Here is an 18,969-nt window from a genome sequence, read left to right as displayed (position 1 = left end):
CCACACCTTAACTACAGCTGGGTGATTGGGCCTAAAATCAAAGTCTTGATTAATTGAACATTTAAACTCGATTACAATTTATGAACAATTATTTTATTTATTTATTCATTTATTTTTTGCCCTCATAGTTCACTGGCAAGTTTTATATGACGTCTTAAGGCATCTCTGACACAGCATCCAATCATTGTCAATGTAGTGCAAAGTAAGGCTCAAAGTGTTGCATGCAGAACTGTTGCAAACAATTTATTTGTGTTGAATTTAAACAAACAAATTAAGTTTAATAATGTTCAACTTAATTTGTTTGATTAAATTCAACACAAATAAATTGTTTACAACCACTTAACGTTAAAAAAAAATTTAGTAAATCCAAGGAATCATCTTTGAATAATTTTTTTCAGTGATCGTCTAACTTCACCAGAGATCAGCTGTGGCTGCAAAGTGGTCGGTTGCAGAAGTAGAAATCAGCCAAAGCCTTTAACAGAGCGGGGTCACATGACAAGTAGGGAAAGTAATTGAAAAAATCGTCCTGGGAAAATTTGATCGATAATAAGTTCTAAATGTCGATTTCGATTACTTTCAGATTAATCGCCCAGCCCTACAACAAACAATTTTTTATTTTGGTTTACAATAATTTTGCATTATGAATTCAGTATTGTTATATGCATTGAATGGTGATACCCCTAATAATGCTACAATAGTATAATGATTATAATGTTATTACAATAAAAAAAGCCTTTGTGATGAGAAAAAAACTATAACAACTATTACATGAATAACAAACAATAAATCTAAGTTTCAGGACTTGTCTTTTTTTCTATCTGTTTTTTTTAACCCCAAAGAATCACATCTAGTTCAAAAGTCTTAATGTTCATCTTCCTAAGTAACACTTTTTTACAACAACAACAAAACACGTGCAGCTTTTTATCACCAGCAATCATTATAATCATATCAAGAAAACACAGGTGGGGCACTAATAATGCTCATGCCAAAATAAACAACAAGAGAAAGCACAATTAAAAGCTTTTCGTGGCTGGTCTCAGTACAGGTCAAACAATCTCACAGCACAACCTTTCCCAATAAAAACCTCATGTAAACACCAGCTAAACAAACACCAACTTCAAACTAAAACACACAGAAACTAAAAGTAACAGGCCGTGGTCGATGGTTGTTGTTCTGTAAACACAAGACAGCTTCTGACCATCACAAACACACAATTCAAAGGTTCAAACATGTCCGTGACCACAAAAATTCAATGTTTACAGCCAACTATTTAGGTTACGCGACTGACTAGTTGTGTGTTTGTATATACATGTACAAATGTAGCAAGTTACCAGAAGTCCAAACTGTCAAAGTAGCGAATCTCCAGCCTGTTAGCAGCCTACGCACCACCCACATGCTGCTTCTCACTTACGACTGACTCTTCTCACGCTCCATAAATCATTTGACGAACTCCCTTAAACGTTAAAAGAAGAATAAATGGCACTGATATCTTAATTCAGGTGGAGGAGGGTTAATTTCCCAGCAGCAGGCAGACAGCTGTGCGGGTTAGCTGGCAGCTAGCTGGATCCATCACAACAATAACAGTGCTCCTTTAACCGGCTTCAAAACAACACATCAAGCGTACCAAAATCTAATACGCAGCGTCGCCTCGAATAAATGTCAATCACGGGGACAGGCCGGACGAAAAGCATCGCTAAACAGGTATTGTATATAGGCTGTATCGAAAGTAATTTGCGGGTAACACTTTACCTTCAATTCCGCACTCTCCGCCATCTTGTTTCTCTGGCGCAAGCGTGATCGGAGCCCTGGCACGTGACCAGGTACGTGTGTTTGTTCAAACGTTCAGGAATCCCTCTAGTTCAAAAATTAGCGCGCGGATTACGCGATTTCACACTGTTTGAAATGAGTGTACGATGGCATCATACATCAGCGACTAGACGTGCAGCAATGAAACGGCGCGAATTGATAGATTTTTCGGTTTTATATGTTGTAAGTGTGTATAATTATTGGGCAAAATGCTAACGGCGGATGTTTTCGTTTTCCTTGGAATATTAACACATTTAGATTCAGTTTCGTGAACAAACGAGGGACACGTCCGACTCTGAGTCATTTTCATGAATCGGTTCATTCGAACTGTACGTTTCAAAAGTGTAACGTTAGTGATAATAACAACAACTATGTCGTTTATGTCATTTTGTACTTACGTTATCTGCATCATTTGTTATTTGCACTCTGTGATTTCACCTCGTCATCCTGCATGCTATTAATGTTTTCTATAGGGTGTAGTTGTAATTTTATTTGTCATTTGTTTCAGGCTGAAACTTTTAAGCCATTAATCTTAAAGTCCAGCCCAGCCCGAATAGCCAAAGTCATCAAAGCATTTTTAGATATTAATGGAAAAACATCAACAACTGAAAACTGTTATTTTGACAATTGTTGTTTTCTGGAGAAAAATTTTTCCAACTTCAAACATTTTATTTGAGATTTCTGTGAACAGGTTTAAGCAATAAACATTTTATTTGATTAATTGAATATTGAAAATTATTTTACATCACAAGAGATGCAAATCCGCTAAAAGAGGAAACACAAGGAGCTAAACAGACAAACAAGTCGCAAATAAATACACCAAGAAATATCACTATATATGTTGACAGATTAAGAGAGTTAATCTGTTAAGAATCATATTTGAATCTCTGAAATATTTTAATTCCACAATTAAAAGCAAGGGAAAAAAGTCTCAATGATCTATCAAACCAAACTGAAGAACTAACCTCACTGTAAAAGAAAATATGATGTTTAAAAATAAAATCTGAAACCTTATCTGTATCAAATCACTAACTGGGTAAATGTATTTGTATTCATTTGTTATACTTTTATTTTTTTCTCCTTAAACTTCTGAGCTACTGGGCATGTAAAAAAAAAAAAACTTTTCCCTTACTGAAACACTGAAACTACTTTTTACTAAAACTATAATTGTATAAAATATCCATTGTCATAGTTAAAAAGTAATGAAATAATTAAACCAATTCAAAAAGCTTTTTGCTACATCTATCCCCTCTCGGACAGAGACTTTTAGTTAATAATTACAGTACCAAGGAGTGGAGTTATGTGTAAAAAAACAGCAGAAAAAAAATCAATTAAATTTAGCTAGGGAATTTAATATGCTCAAAATCGCACGTCGAAACAAATCTAAGGCTGGATTTTGTATGATTTATTCTTCAATTGGACAGTGTCAAAGTGAACAATTGTATTACAGTATTTCTCAACTGCTTTGGCTCAATTCTCGATTTATACATTTTAAATTTTCAAAAGTTAAGATCGCTGAACAATTGGCTTGTTCACATCAGATTGTCATTTCTCATTGATTTAAGCAAATTGCAAATGCTTTTGGCACATTTGTGAAAGCAGAAAATACAGTAGTTTGGACAAAACTAATTGCATATGGCTTGTTAATCTAAACTGATGAGTCAATTCTCATTTAAACTGTCAAACTCTTCACAACTTCTAACTCATTTTTCATCGTGTAAGTAAGCCATCACACTCAAAACAATCTATTCCAATATCAAACATTTGTATACGCACATGTTTACACCATAAATATCTGATATTGTGGTATTGTATTGTCTGACATTAATGTCTGCTAAATTGGTAAATGACCTCTAATTGCAATACAGTTTGCATCATGTATTTAATCAATCAAATTTGGGAGCATATGTAGATTATCCACAGCAAAATCACTTTCTTTTTTTGGAGAATGGAAAACTTTCACAATCCTGAACTGCAGCTTTTCATGGATGCTATTTTGTAGTATTTTTTGTTTATGGTTACATACATAAGAAATGTTAAATACAGTACTTGGACGAGTAAGATTGCACTTTACATGTAATACATTCATACAACAATAAATGTACTGCATAAATACAACTGTTCTTGTATTCACTCTTCTCAACAAATATTAGATTTTTTTAAAAAGCTTAATTTCCATACATGACAACAACTAATCATTTTGAGCAGTGTGGCTCACACAATGACAAATACACTTTATGTTTTGGTGACCTTGGCCAAATTAATGACATGACAGCTAGGTCGACACACTATTTAAATGTTTTGGGTGAGTAACTACATTTTGCAGACATGTTCCAGCAAACTGTTTTGACATTTGTTAAGACAATTTAACTGTAACTGTAATTTGCGAATGTGCTCATATGATAAACTTGCAGGCTTATGTTTAAGTGACAGCTAGACTCAGTAAAACAGGTAACAGCTCATTGTGTAAGGTGAGTCGAATGCTTTATTTTGTTTTCCTTCTATTTATTTTTAAAATATTGTGAAATTAGTTTCTTTGTTTCACAATGTTATAACATGAACTAAATGATTTTGAATCACAATTCAAGATTATTACTGCAGTTTATCTCAATCGCTTAGAAATATTTTTCAAAACAGACTTAACATTCTCTAAACTGTATGTCCAAATCTCAAAACTGTTTGCTGGAACTTCAGAACTTTACTCCATGACTGCAAAATGTACTTACTCACCCAAAACATTTCATTCATGCTTTAAAAGTTAATTTGGTCAAGGCCACCAAAAGATAAAGTGTATTTGTCATTGTGTGAGCCACACTGCTCACAATAATTAATTGTTTTTTCACCAATAGAGTCAATGATGGAAATTAAGATTTTAAAAAATCTGTCAAAAGTACATAGAAGAAAATGAACATTTGTATTTATTCACTACATTTATTTGTGTACAAATGTATCACATGCAAAGTGCAATCTTGTTTGTCTAATTACCGTATTTTATATGATACCACAAATACACACAACAAAAAACTTGAAAAATATCATCCATGAAAAAAAAATCTTGGTGGACATTCTGTCACTCTTGTTGGCCTTGCCAGAGATTGCTCTTCCACTACTGCAGTTCATATACAGTTGAAGTCAGATTTATTAGCCCTCTTTGAATTTTTTTCTTCTTTTTCAAATATTTTCCAAATGATGTTTAACAGAGCAAAGAAAATTTTCACAGTATGTCTGCTAATATTTTTTCTTCTGGAGAAAGCCTTAAATGTTTTATTTCGGCTAGAATAAAATTAGTTTTAAATTTTTTAAACACAATTTTAAGGACAATATTATTAGCCTCTTTAAGCATTTTTTTTTCTCGACTGTCTACAGAACAAACCATCGTTGTGTAATAACTTGCCTAATTACCCTAACCTGCCTAGTTAACCTAATTAACCTATTTACGCCTTTAAATGTCACTTCAAGCTGTATAGAAGTGTCTTGAAAACTATCTAGTTAAATATTATTTACTGTCATCATGGCAAAGATAAAATAAATCAGTTATTAGAGATGAGTTATTAAAACGATTATGTTTAGAAATGTGTTGAACAAATCTTCTTTCTGTTAAACAGAAATCAGGGAAACAAATAAACAAGCGGTCTAATAATTCAGGGGGACTAATAATTCTGACTTCAACTGTATATGCTTGATTGATAAATAGATAACGCAAATTGTTTATTTAGCACAAATTAAATTCAATTTCAGTGTCAGATATTTATGGTGTAAACACATGCATAAAAATGTTTGATAGTTGAATGGATTGTTTTGAGTGTAATGGCTTAAACGATAAAAAATGATTGAGAAGTTGTGAAGAATTTGACAGTTTAAATGGGAATGGACTCAACAGTTTTAATCAACAAGCCACATGCAATTAGTTTTTGACCAAACTACAGACAATTACTCACCACATTCACTACTATATTCACACATTTCGCAAGTTATTAATAAGCTAGCTGTTCATAGATCTAAACCTAAACCTATTGTTTTGAAATATCAATCGGGTACTGAGCCACAGCAATTGAGAAAAACTGTAGTTTGAGAATGGGCTCATATGATAAACTTGGAAGGCTCATGTTTATGCGACAGCTACAAGAAGACTCAATCAATTAATGATTTTGAGTCACATTTCGGTACTATTACCAATACGCGATTAAACAGATGTCCACTAGATGTCACTCTCGCACCTGTTATCGCCGCTTCGTCAGTAATGAATGATAAAGAGTTTTACGTTGTTTGTTTTTTTTAGATGTTTTACTATTATTAATTAATTTTACGATTAGTTTTAATTATCTCAAAATAAAAGCATATTTATAGTGATTAGTCTGCACATAATAACCCTGATAAAAATCTACATATTGTTTTTTATTTATTTATCATTTTACAATAAATGCAAAATGAACAAAAAGATTATTCAGCATTAAGTAACATCAGAGTATACAAATATAAAAACATTTACATCATCAAATCCAGTTTATGTAACTTGATTAAAGCAGGAATCAAATAACAGCAAATGAATGGTCAGTGTGATAACAATGGGCATTATGCACAAGGGTATACATAAAAATTTTCCTGGTTTCTAAAAATATGTGTGGGTTCTTTTTTAAGCTATATGTTAAATATTCAGAATACAGTATGTCATTTATGAAGTCCTAATTTAACAGAACACATTTTCTAGATACATAAGAAATCAGACCAACACTTTTGATTATATATATATATATATATAGCTTATTCAAGTTCACTCTGGATATTTCTTTCCCATGACCATCACAGAAGACTCAAGTATAGTCCCAAAAATCCCAAAACTCATTTAGTTTTTTACAGTTCCAAAAAATATGCATAATGGTGCCCATATGTTTCTTACAGCTGACACATAAAGGTGATACACCGTGTAATTTTATTACTAGAAAAAGATACACATTTGTATACAACATCCCACTGATCATCATCCAAATTACAACCAAGGTCTTTTTCCCCATACGTTTATTAATGAGATTAAAGAAGAACCAGCTTGGTTAGCTAGATATTCTAGATAAAAGAACTGAACTTGAAGATGGTATTATGAAGTAGTCTAGATATTTATATAGATAATAACATATAATAATATTTATTTATTCATTTAGAGAAACAAAGCTTCCTAACTGACAAGTGGCCTGTAGAAAATGTCATAAATATGCTTTAAAATATGTAATAAAAAAGTAATAATAATAAATAGATAAATCACGAGTTATTAATTATATTTATAAAATTATAAAACACTTAATCAAACACTGAGGTAGATGACACATATATAATAAGTATAAAATAATCAAAGTATGAATCAATAAAAATCGGATTACAATTATAATTAAACAAAAAGCATGATTAAATAATATTTAATTAATCAATGAAAAGTAGCTAAATAAAACCGAGATTAAAACTTATGAAAACTAATATAGTTAAAATATTATTAATTAAATTGATTAAAATATAATTTCATCATAATTAAAAACTTGGTCTGGAAGTTGATGTGCAAAGTGGAAGAACAAACACTTCTGTCTTCTCATCTTCAAGGTTGAATGAGCCAGCAGAAACAAAACACGATGATAGAAACTAATGGAGCTTTAACATCGACCTCTACAAATGCTAAGAATTCATATGTGTAAATAGATACATGTACTGTGCCATTGACCTTCATGACAGGGTGCCCACGCTTCTTGACAGTACTTGAAACACGTACTTGAATTTCCGACACATCTATTCAATGACTTGAAAGTACGTGAAAAACAAGCACGGGTCCTTGAAAGTGCTTACATTAAACTTGAACTAAATTTTGTTACGGAGCGATTAAAGCGACTGCTTTTGTGTGTGCTCTGGTTTCTTTTTACCTCATATCGCAGTGTTGAGTGTCGTAGCCAATCACAGGCATATCTGTTGGAAACAATGACCAATCAAATGCGTTTGCTCAGATTGAGTTTGTCAGTTCTATACTCAGAATATACTCAGTGTCCACCAAAACGTGTTTTAAGCCCGCAAACTGTATTATGTTTAATCAAAGTGTAGACACGATGTAAACAAGTTATTCATTCTGCAATGTGAGAAGTCAGATCTAGGCTAGCGAACTAAAGTTTTCAGTTGATTAAACTCAATCACGCCATAACCTAAAGGAGGCGCTCTTTGTTCTCTTTCTATAGGCTAGCTCACACATTTTTATGTATTACTTGTGTGTGCGGGTTTTAGCAACATGGGACATCTACCTATATGACAACATCACGAAAAATGTGTTTTGGTCATGACCCTTTAAGACGACGTACTGCTATACCTCAATCTATAGACTAAAATATCAACATGAACTGCAAGAATTCGTGAGTAACGTTAGGTCTAACTTCTGAAATTGGCTCGTCTTTGTCAAGAACACGAAAAACCAGGTAGGACTAACGTCACATTTAGTTTTTCTAAGCTGCATTGTTTACGTTTTTAATTTTTAGCGTAATACTTATTATTTAGTATTTTTTAAAAAGATCTAAAAGTCTGCTGAGATCTGGGCTTATACTTTTTGAAAAATTCATCTGGGCCCACATAAAAATGCTACAGTAATTTATAGTAAATACTAAAGTGTTTTGAACCATACTATAGGTGTATAATACAGTACTACTTATTTGAATGCTACAGCATACTGTTTAGTTAGCGTGAACTGATGAACTGTAATATAGGCTATACTTCAGCTCCTTTATTATAATTTTTCTTTCAAGTTTGTTTTCCACCAGGTGGCATGAATGGTCCACGTAAACAGTATATTTTCCAACAAGCATACAAAAAAAATTAATAATAATTGTTGCAAAGCTAGATTATTAAATACTAATTTAACTTGTCTTGGCTTATTTCTGTCCATGATAATTAAATGAATTATTAATATATGAATAAACATATGCATACATTTAAAGTAAGAATTATTAGCCCACCTTTTAATTTTTCTTTTCTTTATTAAATTTTTCCAAAATGATTTTTAACAGAGCAAGGAAATTTTCATGCGATGTCTGGTAATATTTTTTCTTCTGGAGAAAGTGTTATTTGTTTTATTTCGGCTAGAATAAAAGTCGTTTCAATTTTTTTAAAAAGCATTTTAAGGTCAAAATTATAAGCTCCTTTAAGCTATTTTTTTTCGATAGTCTACAGAACAAACCATCATTATACAATAACTTGCCTAATTACCCTAACCTGCTTAGTTAACCTAACTAACCTAGTTAAGCCTTTAAATGTCACTTTAAACTGTATAGAAGTAAAAAATAGTAAAAAATATCTAGTCAAATATTATTTACTGTCACCATTATGTTCAGAAATGTGTTGAAAAAATCTTCTCTTCGTTAAACAGAAATTGGAAAAAATAAACAGGGGGGCTAATAATTCAGGGGGGCTAATACTTCTGCCTTCAACTGTATATTATTTTTAGTATCATGAAACTTAGATGACACTGGAAAAAAAACATTACCTACAGGTAATTAACATACAATTTTGACTTTTCTAATATTATTGTCTTATAATTAATTAATCTGTAACATTTTGTTTAACTTTATATTATATTATATTGAATTATATTATATTATATTATATTATATTATATTATATTATATTATATTATATTATATTATATTATATTATATTATATTTAATGGTTTAAAAAAGTAATGTTTTTGGGGAAATTAACCAGAAATACATATAAAAATGCGTCTGCCCACCTTCTTACATTCAAATCCATTCAATTCAATTCATACTCATTCATTACAGTGTAGACTGTGTCAAAGCAGCTTAACATGGAAGTTCTAGTAAATTGAAAATGTGTCAGTCCAGTTTTCAGAGTTGAAGTTCAGTTTAGTTCAGTTCATTGTGGTTTAAATCATCAGTCATATTCCTTTTAAATTTAGTTGTCAGTAAACGCCATAAAATTTCACGCAATAACTAAAACAGATTACAGATTGGAATCTGGTAGGTAGATTTTTTAAAACAAAGTGTTAAAACAGACAAATGTGGACTATCTAATGATCATTAATGCATTTACCCTATCAATTAAAGCAATCAAAGATCATTAAATCTATACATTTAGTATATAGACATAAATTACAGTAGAAACTTTGAAATGCATACACATAATAACGTTTCTGATAACATTGATATCCTCAGCTCCATGAATTTCTGAATATTTAGAAAATTATTAAGAAACCTAAAATAAAATCTTGACGTCAACGTCATAACGACTACAAACACTCAAAAATAGTTCAGTGTTAGGGAAACAGATGAAAAAGACAGACTCTCAAACAAGATCATTTAATCCACATTTCAGTAGTTAGGGCTGCCAATTTAAAGTGCTTTACATCAATAATATACAAATATGCAGATGGGAATAAACAACCAACATGGTCATGAAATAAATTAAATATACAAAAAACATTAATTATCGTTGCATCTAATGTCCTAAACTATCACTAACAAACCAACAAAAAGGTATCACAGGATACAGAACAAATATATGCATTGCACATAGCCACTTAATACCAGTGATTTCTACAACATATTTAAGTGGGACGTCATTTTTTTTATAATGCAATTTTCTAGAACTTTATATAAATTATACAATACGTACAGTGACTCTGAAAACACTCCTTTGCGAATGAAAATGACTTCATTACAGTGTAAGAGCTAAAATACTACAGTACACACTTGCTTATTCCAGGTCTAAAGGTTGACAGTGTTTTGCAGAGGGAGGAAGAAAGTTTTGTTTTTTTGACACAGCAGTATTTCTAAAGAACACCTATGTCTTGAATGGGTGTCCATCAAGGCGGTAAAAGGGGAGGTTTGAAGGTGCAGGTCCCAGTGCAGTGACGGGGAGTCAGCATCTTACACGAAAAATGGTGTAGTGCGTCGTGAGCTTCTGGGAAAAAAGTGAATGAATCGTTTAAAAAGAAGGCATCATTTGAATGTGTGTGTGTGTGTGTGTGTGTGTGTGTGTATGTGTGTGTGTGTGTAACATAGTGAGAGAGGGAGAAAAAGAAGTGTTAGAAGACAATAGTTGTAGCTCAAATATAGCTTTTAAATAATATATAAACACCAGATTACCCAATAATACAGTGCCTTTGCCACAAATCAATAACTTTTTAATTACTGATGAACTCTTATGGTTTAACTCAGTCAACTCAGTAAGTGTCTGTGCAGGAGAGATCAAGAACAGAGGGGAAAATAAGTATTGAATACATCACATTTTTCTCAGATATTCTAAAGGTGCCTGTTACTTAAAACTTTCACCAGATGTTGATAACACCCAAAAAAATCCATATATGCAAGGAAAAGGAATAAATTGGTTTATTTAATGTAAACTAATTCGTTCACAAATGAAGTTATGCCTAATAAAATGAAATGACGCAAGGAAAAAGTATTGAACACATGAAGAAATGGAGGTGTAGAAAGGCAGTGAAAGCCCAGACAGCAGCTGAAATCTCTCAGTAATTCTTCAGCAACCCTCTGCCCTTTGTCAGTGTAAATGATAAATATTAGCTGCTTCAGTCCAACATCTATTAGCAGAACGATTAAGATGGAACCAGGTTGGAAATTTTAGCAAGACCATGAACAGAAACACAGCAAGAAAACTCTTGCATGCTTAAGAGAAAAAAAATCAAGCTGTAGAATGGCCCATCCAAACACCTGACTTGAATCCAATAGAAAATACAAATTAAAGATTAGATTTGATAGGCAAGACCCACAGAACCATGTGAAAAACTCACACCTGAGCAATGCATGTAACTTCATTCTCCACATGAGAATAATCTTTAAGCTGCCATCACCAAAAAAAAAACTTTTATATAAAGTATTAAATACGTTTCAGTAGTTAAGTATTTTCTCCTCGTGTCATTTCATTTTATGTTTGTATTGTTTGGGTTTTTACCAAAATCTGGTTCAATTCTATGTCAACAGCTCCTTTTGAAATAATATTCCCACGAAAAACATGACGTGTTCATTACTTATTTTCCCTGCTTTATAATTTTGCTGGTAACAGGTTTATTTAGGGATTTTGGGTCATCCTAGTGTTTGCACTTCAGAAGCTGAGTATGCAACTTTCCTAAAAACCAATACAGAATGCATCCTTTCTTTTTTGTTTAATAGCATACTATTTAGTATTTAGCATACTAATAACATTTAGTATAAAACTAAAAGACTCTTCTGAACTCCAGTGATCATTGTATTGTTTTATTAAATACAATCAAAACACTGTCGTGTGAAGTCGAACGCTTACCTCGAACAATCTGGAGCTGCTGCACCATTTCCTCTCTGTATGAAAGCTCCCTTTTCATTTGGTCTTGAAAACTGTCTGGGATAAACACGTGAAGTAAATTAAATATCAAAGAACATTTAGCATTATACAAATAGATATATACACATACAAATGATGTTGTGTTTTGACAAAAAATATTCAGACGCTTAATTCGTTTTTATTTGACTCATTTATTAAATGTGCATTTTAGGTTAAAGAGCTGAAACGTTGAGCTGAAGCTTGAGAGTTTTAATAGTGTGTATTGTAATGATAACTTTTGTTATATCATTTCTTAGTAAGGTGTTGTTTCTTATTTTTTCCGATATTTATTTTATTTTCCCTGTGTTTGAAATCCTTGCTTGCAGTACTTCAGAGTTACAGTCTGCTGATTAATATTTTTAAAATGATGCTCAGTCCAGACGACAGCATGATACTGTTCTTAACATATGATATTATGTTTGCTAAGTTCTTTAGGGAAACACTTATTTGTTTTTGTTCAATCTGTTTATGTTTGTAAAACCTAATGAGTTAATTTAATTTCTTCATGTGCCAACACAAATCGTGTGGAACTTTGTTTTACAGTGTACACTTAAAAATGACTTTTGCTGTTTGTTAAAACTACTTATTTAAAATGAGTTGAAACAACACAATTCTTATTTTTTCACTTAGTTTTTTTTTATGTTTAATCCACTTACATCTGTAGAAACGATTAAGTTAGCCAAATGAATTTGTGTTCGACCAACAAGAAGGAATTGTGTGGAACCCAGCATTTCTTATGTACCATGGGAAGCAAAACGTTCAACTAAATGATCGCAAAAAAAAAAAGGGATGCTTTTTCTAATCTATTTGCAACTACTCCTGCAACACTCCCTCTTGTTTAAATGTGAGATTTATATAGATCTTATATATAGAATTTGTATAGATCTGGTTATTTACTAAGAAAAAAAAAATCAGCATTAAAAATTGCAATGCATTTGCATTCATATTAAAAAAAGAAATTATATACAAAGCACTTTTTACTTTTTTTTTTTTTTTGCCAGGTTTAATTTTTAATAAAAATCTCACGTTTTCTTCCTCAGGATGTCTAATATTATTATTAATGTATGCTGATTGAAAATAAACACAAAAAACATCCAATTTTTAGCACATTAATGTACAAAAACATCAAAGAATTACTTGATATTTAAGTGATATATAGAAAATACCACGACAAAACCACAAAGAACACATTAGAGAGAAAAAAATGAACCTACCTTTTAGATTCTGGAACTCCCGCTCCAACTTTTTTCTAAGTTCGACTTGTTCCACGAGTTGTTTCTGCAGTTCCTCTGTTTAAATAAATAAAAGCAGCAGCTTATGTTACAATTATCAACAGCTTTATAACCACAATCAGCAAAACTGTTATGCATTCAAAAACAACAATTCTACAATGTGTCATTTTCTATGCCCTAAATGTGTGACTTAGTCATAATGTCAATTATTCTAGCACATAATGCTTAGTTACCTTTGGCCATGCTCTCTATGTTTTTCTCAATCAAGGAGCCCCTGTTGCCAGTGTCCTTGCAGATTGCTTCCTCATCTGCACACACTGACACACATACAGCATGAAGAAAACCAACAGACTGGTGTTGAATACCGGGAGGTCAGTAAACTGTACATACCATCATTTGGTTCCTTCAGGCGCTCCTCGCTGATGTTATTTTCATCCTGATGATTTTTGGGTTCCATCTCTTCTACTGTAGAAGAAGGCTCTTCTTCATGCACATCTTTTACTATAAGCATAAACACATTTAAATTACAAACACGGTATATTTATAATAACTTTTTGTTTAAATAATTTAATATATATATAAATGAAAAAGCACATATGTGAAAATAGGCATACCACTCGTTTCGCGCTGGTAAGTGGTCGCAGAACCAAAATAAGACGTGCTCATTTGATGCACGTGCTCGTCTCTTTCACGCGCATAGACCTGCAAATTGAGCAGACAATTAGCCGCAATTATCCACCTTTACATTTTCTATTTGGATGTGATTAGTAGAAACATAATGGAACCTTCGCTCATTTTAATCTATTTACACATTTTCAAAGAACTAACATAATGAAGAGCCTATCCTGACAACAAATTCTCTGAATCCTACTAAGATTTGACAACGCGACAATTGCATGCGTTAACTTTATTTATTCGTTTCAAATCTCTTAAGAATAATAAGCCAAAAATGTTTTTATTAAATTAAAAAGAAATTGAAAATATTTACTTAACTATATTTCAGAAGAGAAATGAAAAAATGCTTATAATAATGCTTATAAAACTGTTTATAAATATGCAGGCTAGATATATGCATATAAGGCCAAAACTTTTTATATTTTAAAATAACCAACATAACATTTACAATAAATACAGTATACTAATATTAATCAATATTCTGTACAAAAAAAACTAATATCGCCTAATAAGAATAACAAAATTACGCGTGCTTCTGTATTTAATAACTCACTTCAAAGCGCGTCGTGTGTTTATTGCCGTGGCTCTCCATATCAGACGGCCGCGTTTCGCTTGAATTCGTCGAGTGTAGGTCGTTCAAGGTGTGCATCTGGGTATTTTCTTGATCTTGCCCTTTAACCCCTTCACTCTGCGCTAGGGTCAAACTGTGCGGACTCCGTCGGTCATCCACCGAGAGCTGCAGACACTCCTCATCCTCATGCGCCTTATGGGACTCCACATCCACATCCGGATCATCCACACTGTCCACGTCCGGAGACACTGACCTGTAACTAGAACTTTCACTCAGAAAATCTGGTGACATGTAGCCGGACCGAGGGCCAGAGTACGGCCCTCTGTTGCCGTATAATTTCGCGATGCTCTCGACATCTTTAACAACCGGCCTGAATGCAGAAATGTAGCTTATTTTTCTCGAGGTGGGTGGAATTCCCTCTATCGACCTGCTCTCGTCCCCAGATTTATCCTCCTCGTTGCGGGTCGACTGAGTGCTCGAGCACCGTTCATTATCTAGTAAACTGTCTTTAGGGGTGCTTGTGCTTCGGTCACTTTGCTCTGACACGTCAAGCTCATTATGTCTGGCGCATAACACGTCAGATGGAGGTTTAGGTTGGGCATGGTGGTACGTTGGCATGGCCAAGCTGCCTGTTGTAGGCCAAAACATGGGGAAAGAAGTATAGGCACTGTCCTTAGGGCTCGGCCAAAACACACCTGACAGGTTTGTTTTGTTTGGCTCTCCCATCACCTCACCGTCATCCTTCTTTTGACACAATCCAAACGCCGGGAAACCGTATGGATGCGGAAATAGCGGTGGTGGTATTTTCTGTAACATCCCAAAACTCTTACTGGGCACTGGGATAACTGGGTAACTGCGGATGCTGCTCGGCATAGTCACGTTCACCCTGTCATCCTCACAGCGGAGAGTTTTGTGCGGCACATCGGACGGTTCCCCTTGGGTCTGACCTCTGGGTGGTTGCGAAGGCGAACTTTCAGACCGACCGATTGGCAGCGTCCTCTTGCGGCTGCCACCGTTAAACATGGCCTTGACATCTTCCCAGGCGTGGATCACGTCGTCCGATGAGTTCTTATCGCTGAGTTTTAAGTGTCTTCTCCAAGAATTGAAGTTTGCCGCGTCGGGCTGTGTGTATTTGGATTCTGGCGTGCGGTGAGAGTGAAATATGAACTTATTTGGAGAAAAATACATGTTGCAGAATGAACACTTAATACACTTGGCTCTCGAGCTGTTGTACCTAGCAGGGATGAAATTGCCCCGGCTGCCCCACGCGCATTCGTGCGACACGTCAAAAGCGAAATTTTCTGGTAATTTCGGCGGGCTGTGGGCGCCCAGGAACGATTTGCAGAGCCTCTCGGCCTCTCGCTTTGTAATCATCCCGCAGCGTCTCGAGGAAATGGGCATAGCCCCCGCGCGCCTGAGGATCTCCAGCTGGACCGGGGTGCACTGCACACAGGTGATGCCCAGAGCCACGCGCCGGTTGTGGATTTCGTTATAGCTATAGTTCTTCAACAAAGTGTTGGATATTTGGGCTAGGCAAAGTCTCTCTTGACCGTCTATGACTAATGAAACGATCGGTATTCCGTATAAAGAGGTCTCACTGACTTGGTTCGGCTTAAGTGGTGGGCCAGAGTAAGACTGCAAGTCTTTAGAGTTCGGCGAACAGCTGGAGTCTCTTCCAGCCGGCAGCTGATTTGGGATAGATTCCATTCCTGGAAATCTGTAAAGAGTGATACAAAGAATAGTTTTAGGTAATGTATTGAGTACAATAATTTAGAAAGAGAAATGATTTTTTTTCATGTCATAGCATGCGATTTAATGTAATAATAGGCTAATAATAATAATAATAATAATAATACATAGTCTATAATAATAATAAAATATATATTAAACGGTGAAAAATCAAATTTATGATGCTCGAAACTCGCCATGCAAGGTTATTAATTCATATATAAAAAATATTTGTCTTCATATCTCTGTATATATAATAATAAACAAGGTTGGTGGTCGTAATTTTATATATTTTTTGTCATCGAATTTTAGGACGTTTGTTTTTTATTCGTTTGAATACAATACAAGTTTTAGCGTGCTGAACATATAACCGTTTTGAAAAGGCAAACAATTGTTGTGTCAACAGCAAGGATTATCGAGGAAAGAGCAGAAGGAAATTATTCCTTGAGCCTTACCAAAGAGCTTAATAACGGTGTAAGACGCTTTAAGCCGCTTTAATTGTAATTACTAGAGGTGAGCTTTGCGTTTTTGATCTGTTGATAATCCAAACGAACTACAATTAAGATACAATGTGTTTACATTATAGTCCCGTTTCCTATCTTAATTTAATTTAGCTAAACTTACACAAGTGTTTTGTTTGTCAAGGATTCGATACAAATTGAAACATCTTTTAAACATGTATAGCCCATATTTTGGAAGACGTATTTATCTGATTTGTACAAATAAATGTTAAGTGTGCTTTTGGATAAATTGTGTATTAAGACGCAGTGTTTGATTTGTTTATCCTATACGCAGCTCTTTAAGATTTTCCCCACCATATAAAATGTTAAAAAGTGAACACTGCAAACATCAAAAATCTCACCTTTTTTTGAGAAGATGCCTTTTGTGTCTTTAATCTGCGGAGCAAAACGCGTCTTCGAAACCTTCGAGTCCTTCGGAAAAACGCGCTCTTTCTGTCCTCTGTTAGAGCCTTTTTGTAATCAGACGCATTGGAATCCCGCCGATCTGATATAAAATGTCCACAAGCGCTAGTTTAGCGGTTTTCTCTCCGGCCTGTTATCAGTGCGCGTGGACTTGCATCGTACTCGGCTCTCCCGCGACTAGTGTTGAGGCGCGCGCGGAGGCTTGACCACATGCTAGTGCAGACCTCAACGACACAACCACTGAAGACATTCGACAGTGCTCAAGTGACAGCTAAACTAATGGCGAGGCACTCCCACTTAGCGCCAGCATATTTACATTAACTATTTGCCTTCGGGACCAATGGGGACGACAGTCAGTGCTGTCATTGAGGCCTGGAGACGTTTAAAGTTCACCACGTGATCTTTTAACACACGAAAGTGATTGCTTGTCTGCCAGTGTGTGCGGGGGCGTGCGTGGCATTTAGGAACACTTTAGATTAGTCGACCTAGTAGACTACTTGTAAAAGGTCTGTTTAATGTGAAACAACAGTTTTAATACGAGAGCTACTGCATGCGCTCTGAGGAAAATGGGTATGTTTTTGTAAGCTTTTAATATGCTCTCATAAAATATTTTCACAGATGTCTGTAGCATAAAGGTGAGTATTTTTTATAGGTGCATGCTCTAATCTAAAATCTTTCCTAAATCTAAAGAAATGCAATTGTCACTTGAATAAATCTAATGTTTACTAAAGCTTCCCTAAATATTTTCATGTGTTCACAAGCCTGTAGTTCATATGTATCATTCTGACTGGACAATTGTCATTTAAATGATATATGTCCTCTATTTGTTTAACTCAAACCAAGAATAAAGGCTTTAGATGAATAAATGAATAACATTGCGCATAATTCACCCTATAACATTGTATGGGAATCAAAAGAAACGCGTAAAATAAAAAGCGCATAAACAGAAAAAGGAAACAGCCTCGAGCATTTTCATCTATATTCAGTGTCTGTTTAAAAATAAACTATACTCTTATTGAAATTGCATGGTGCCGGGGGACTAAGCAATGATTGTCTCCGGGGGCTATTTGGATCGGTGTGGGTTAGGGGTGTGCTGTTGCCCGCATGTGTTTAAGTTCCCACGAGTTAGTTTAACTTTTAGAAGCAATCATTCTTATGGAGAGTACGCGTAATTCAGGACGTTACGCTTTAAATGCCGTTTAAAAGCCGTGTCTGCATTGACAGTTTCAGACACAACGCAATATCAAGAGGATTCTTGTTTTAGGTAAAATTAAATGCAGAAGCGATAGTGAATAAAAACATAAAATTGATACACATAAATGATGACTTTAAAATAAAAAATAAGAGAATTTAGAAATTTTAAAAATGCATTATATAAATGACATGTAATTACAGACTGTAGAAGATCAAATAAAACAAACAAATAATTGTAAAGCAATATTAGGTATAGCCTGATTAAACTTAAGAGAAAACTTTATCGACGTTTTCTTATTTTTAGCCTTACTTAGATTAAACTGCTCATGATAGTCTCTAGAATGCTTTGCGAGGTGAAAACGAGCGCGTTCTGCAATATTGATAGCGGAGGGAGGACCTGGGGAGGGAGTTTGGAGTAATGCGACCCAGCCCAGCGCTATTGACTTTCACAGGCAAGAGACTTTCTTTCTCGCCAACAATAATTACCAT

The 18,969-nt window shown here is 34.1% G+C and overlaps 2 protein-coding genes across 15 annotated transcripts in view; both read right to left on the bottom strand.

The window, feature by feature from the left end:
* pias1b (protein inhibitor of activated STAT, 1b) overlaps nucleotides 1-1,784 on the bottom strand; it is a 50,692-nt gene extending 48,908 nt beyond the window's left edge. For 2 of the 3 annotated variants that reach the window (XR_015514916.1, XM_087293133.1), the window contains exon 1: nucleotides 1,750-1,784. Coding sequence is in view for 1 of the 3 variants with exons in the window: in XM_087293133.1 (XP_087149259.1) it covers nucleotides 1,750-1,773 (24 nt within the window). In the remaining 2 variants the exon portion in view is untranslated. Of the gene's footprint in view, nucleotides 1-1,331 lie in introns of all 3 variants that reach the window. The other variant, XM_087293134.1, reaches the window with a different exon arrangement.
* Nucleotides 1,785-10,124: 8,340 nt separating this feature from the next.
* skor1b (SKI family transcriptional corepressor 1b) overlaps nucleotides 10,125-18,969 on the bottom strand; it is a 77,086-nt gene continuing 68,241 nt past the window's right edge. For 2 of the 12 annotated variants that reach the window (XM_087292442.1, XM_087292441.1), the window contains exons 4-10: nucleotides 14,618-16,352; nucleotides 14,004-14,091; nucleotides 13,780-13,890; nucleotides 13,623-13,706; nucleotides 13,372-13,446; nucleotides 12,101-12,175; nucleotides 10,125-10,741 (exon numbers count right to left, since the gene is read on the bottom strand). In XM_087292442.1, the coding sequence (XP_087148568.1) occupies nucleotides 10,647-10,741; nucleotides 12,101-12,175; nucleotides 13,372-13,446; nucleotides 13,623-13,706; nucleotides 13,780-13,890; nucleotides 14,004-14,091; nucleotides 14,618-16,342 (2,253 nt within the window). In that variant the 5' untranslated portion in view covers nucleotides 16,343-16,352 and the 3' untranslated portion in view covers nucleotides 10,125-10,646. 12 annotated transcript variants of the gene reach the window in all.

This window comes from Danio rerio, chromosome 18 (genome assembly GCF_052040795.2).
Source record: "Danio rerio strain M-AB ecotype USA chromosome 18, GRCz13ab, whole genome shotgun sequence".
NCBI lineage: Eukaryota > Metazoa > Chordata > Actinopteri > Cypriniformes > Danionidae > Danio > Danio rerio.
The sequence above is the reverse complement of the archived record's forward strand: the minus strand, read 5'-3'. Positions and strand labels throughout refer to the sequence as shown.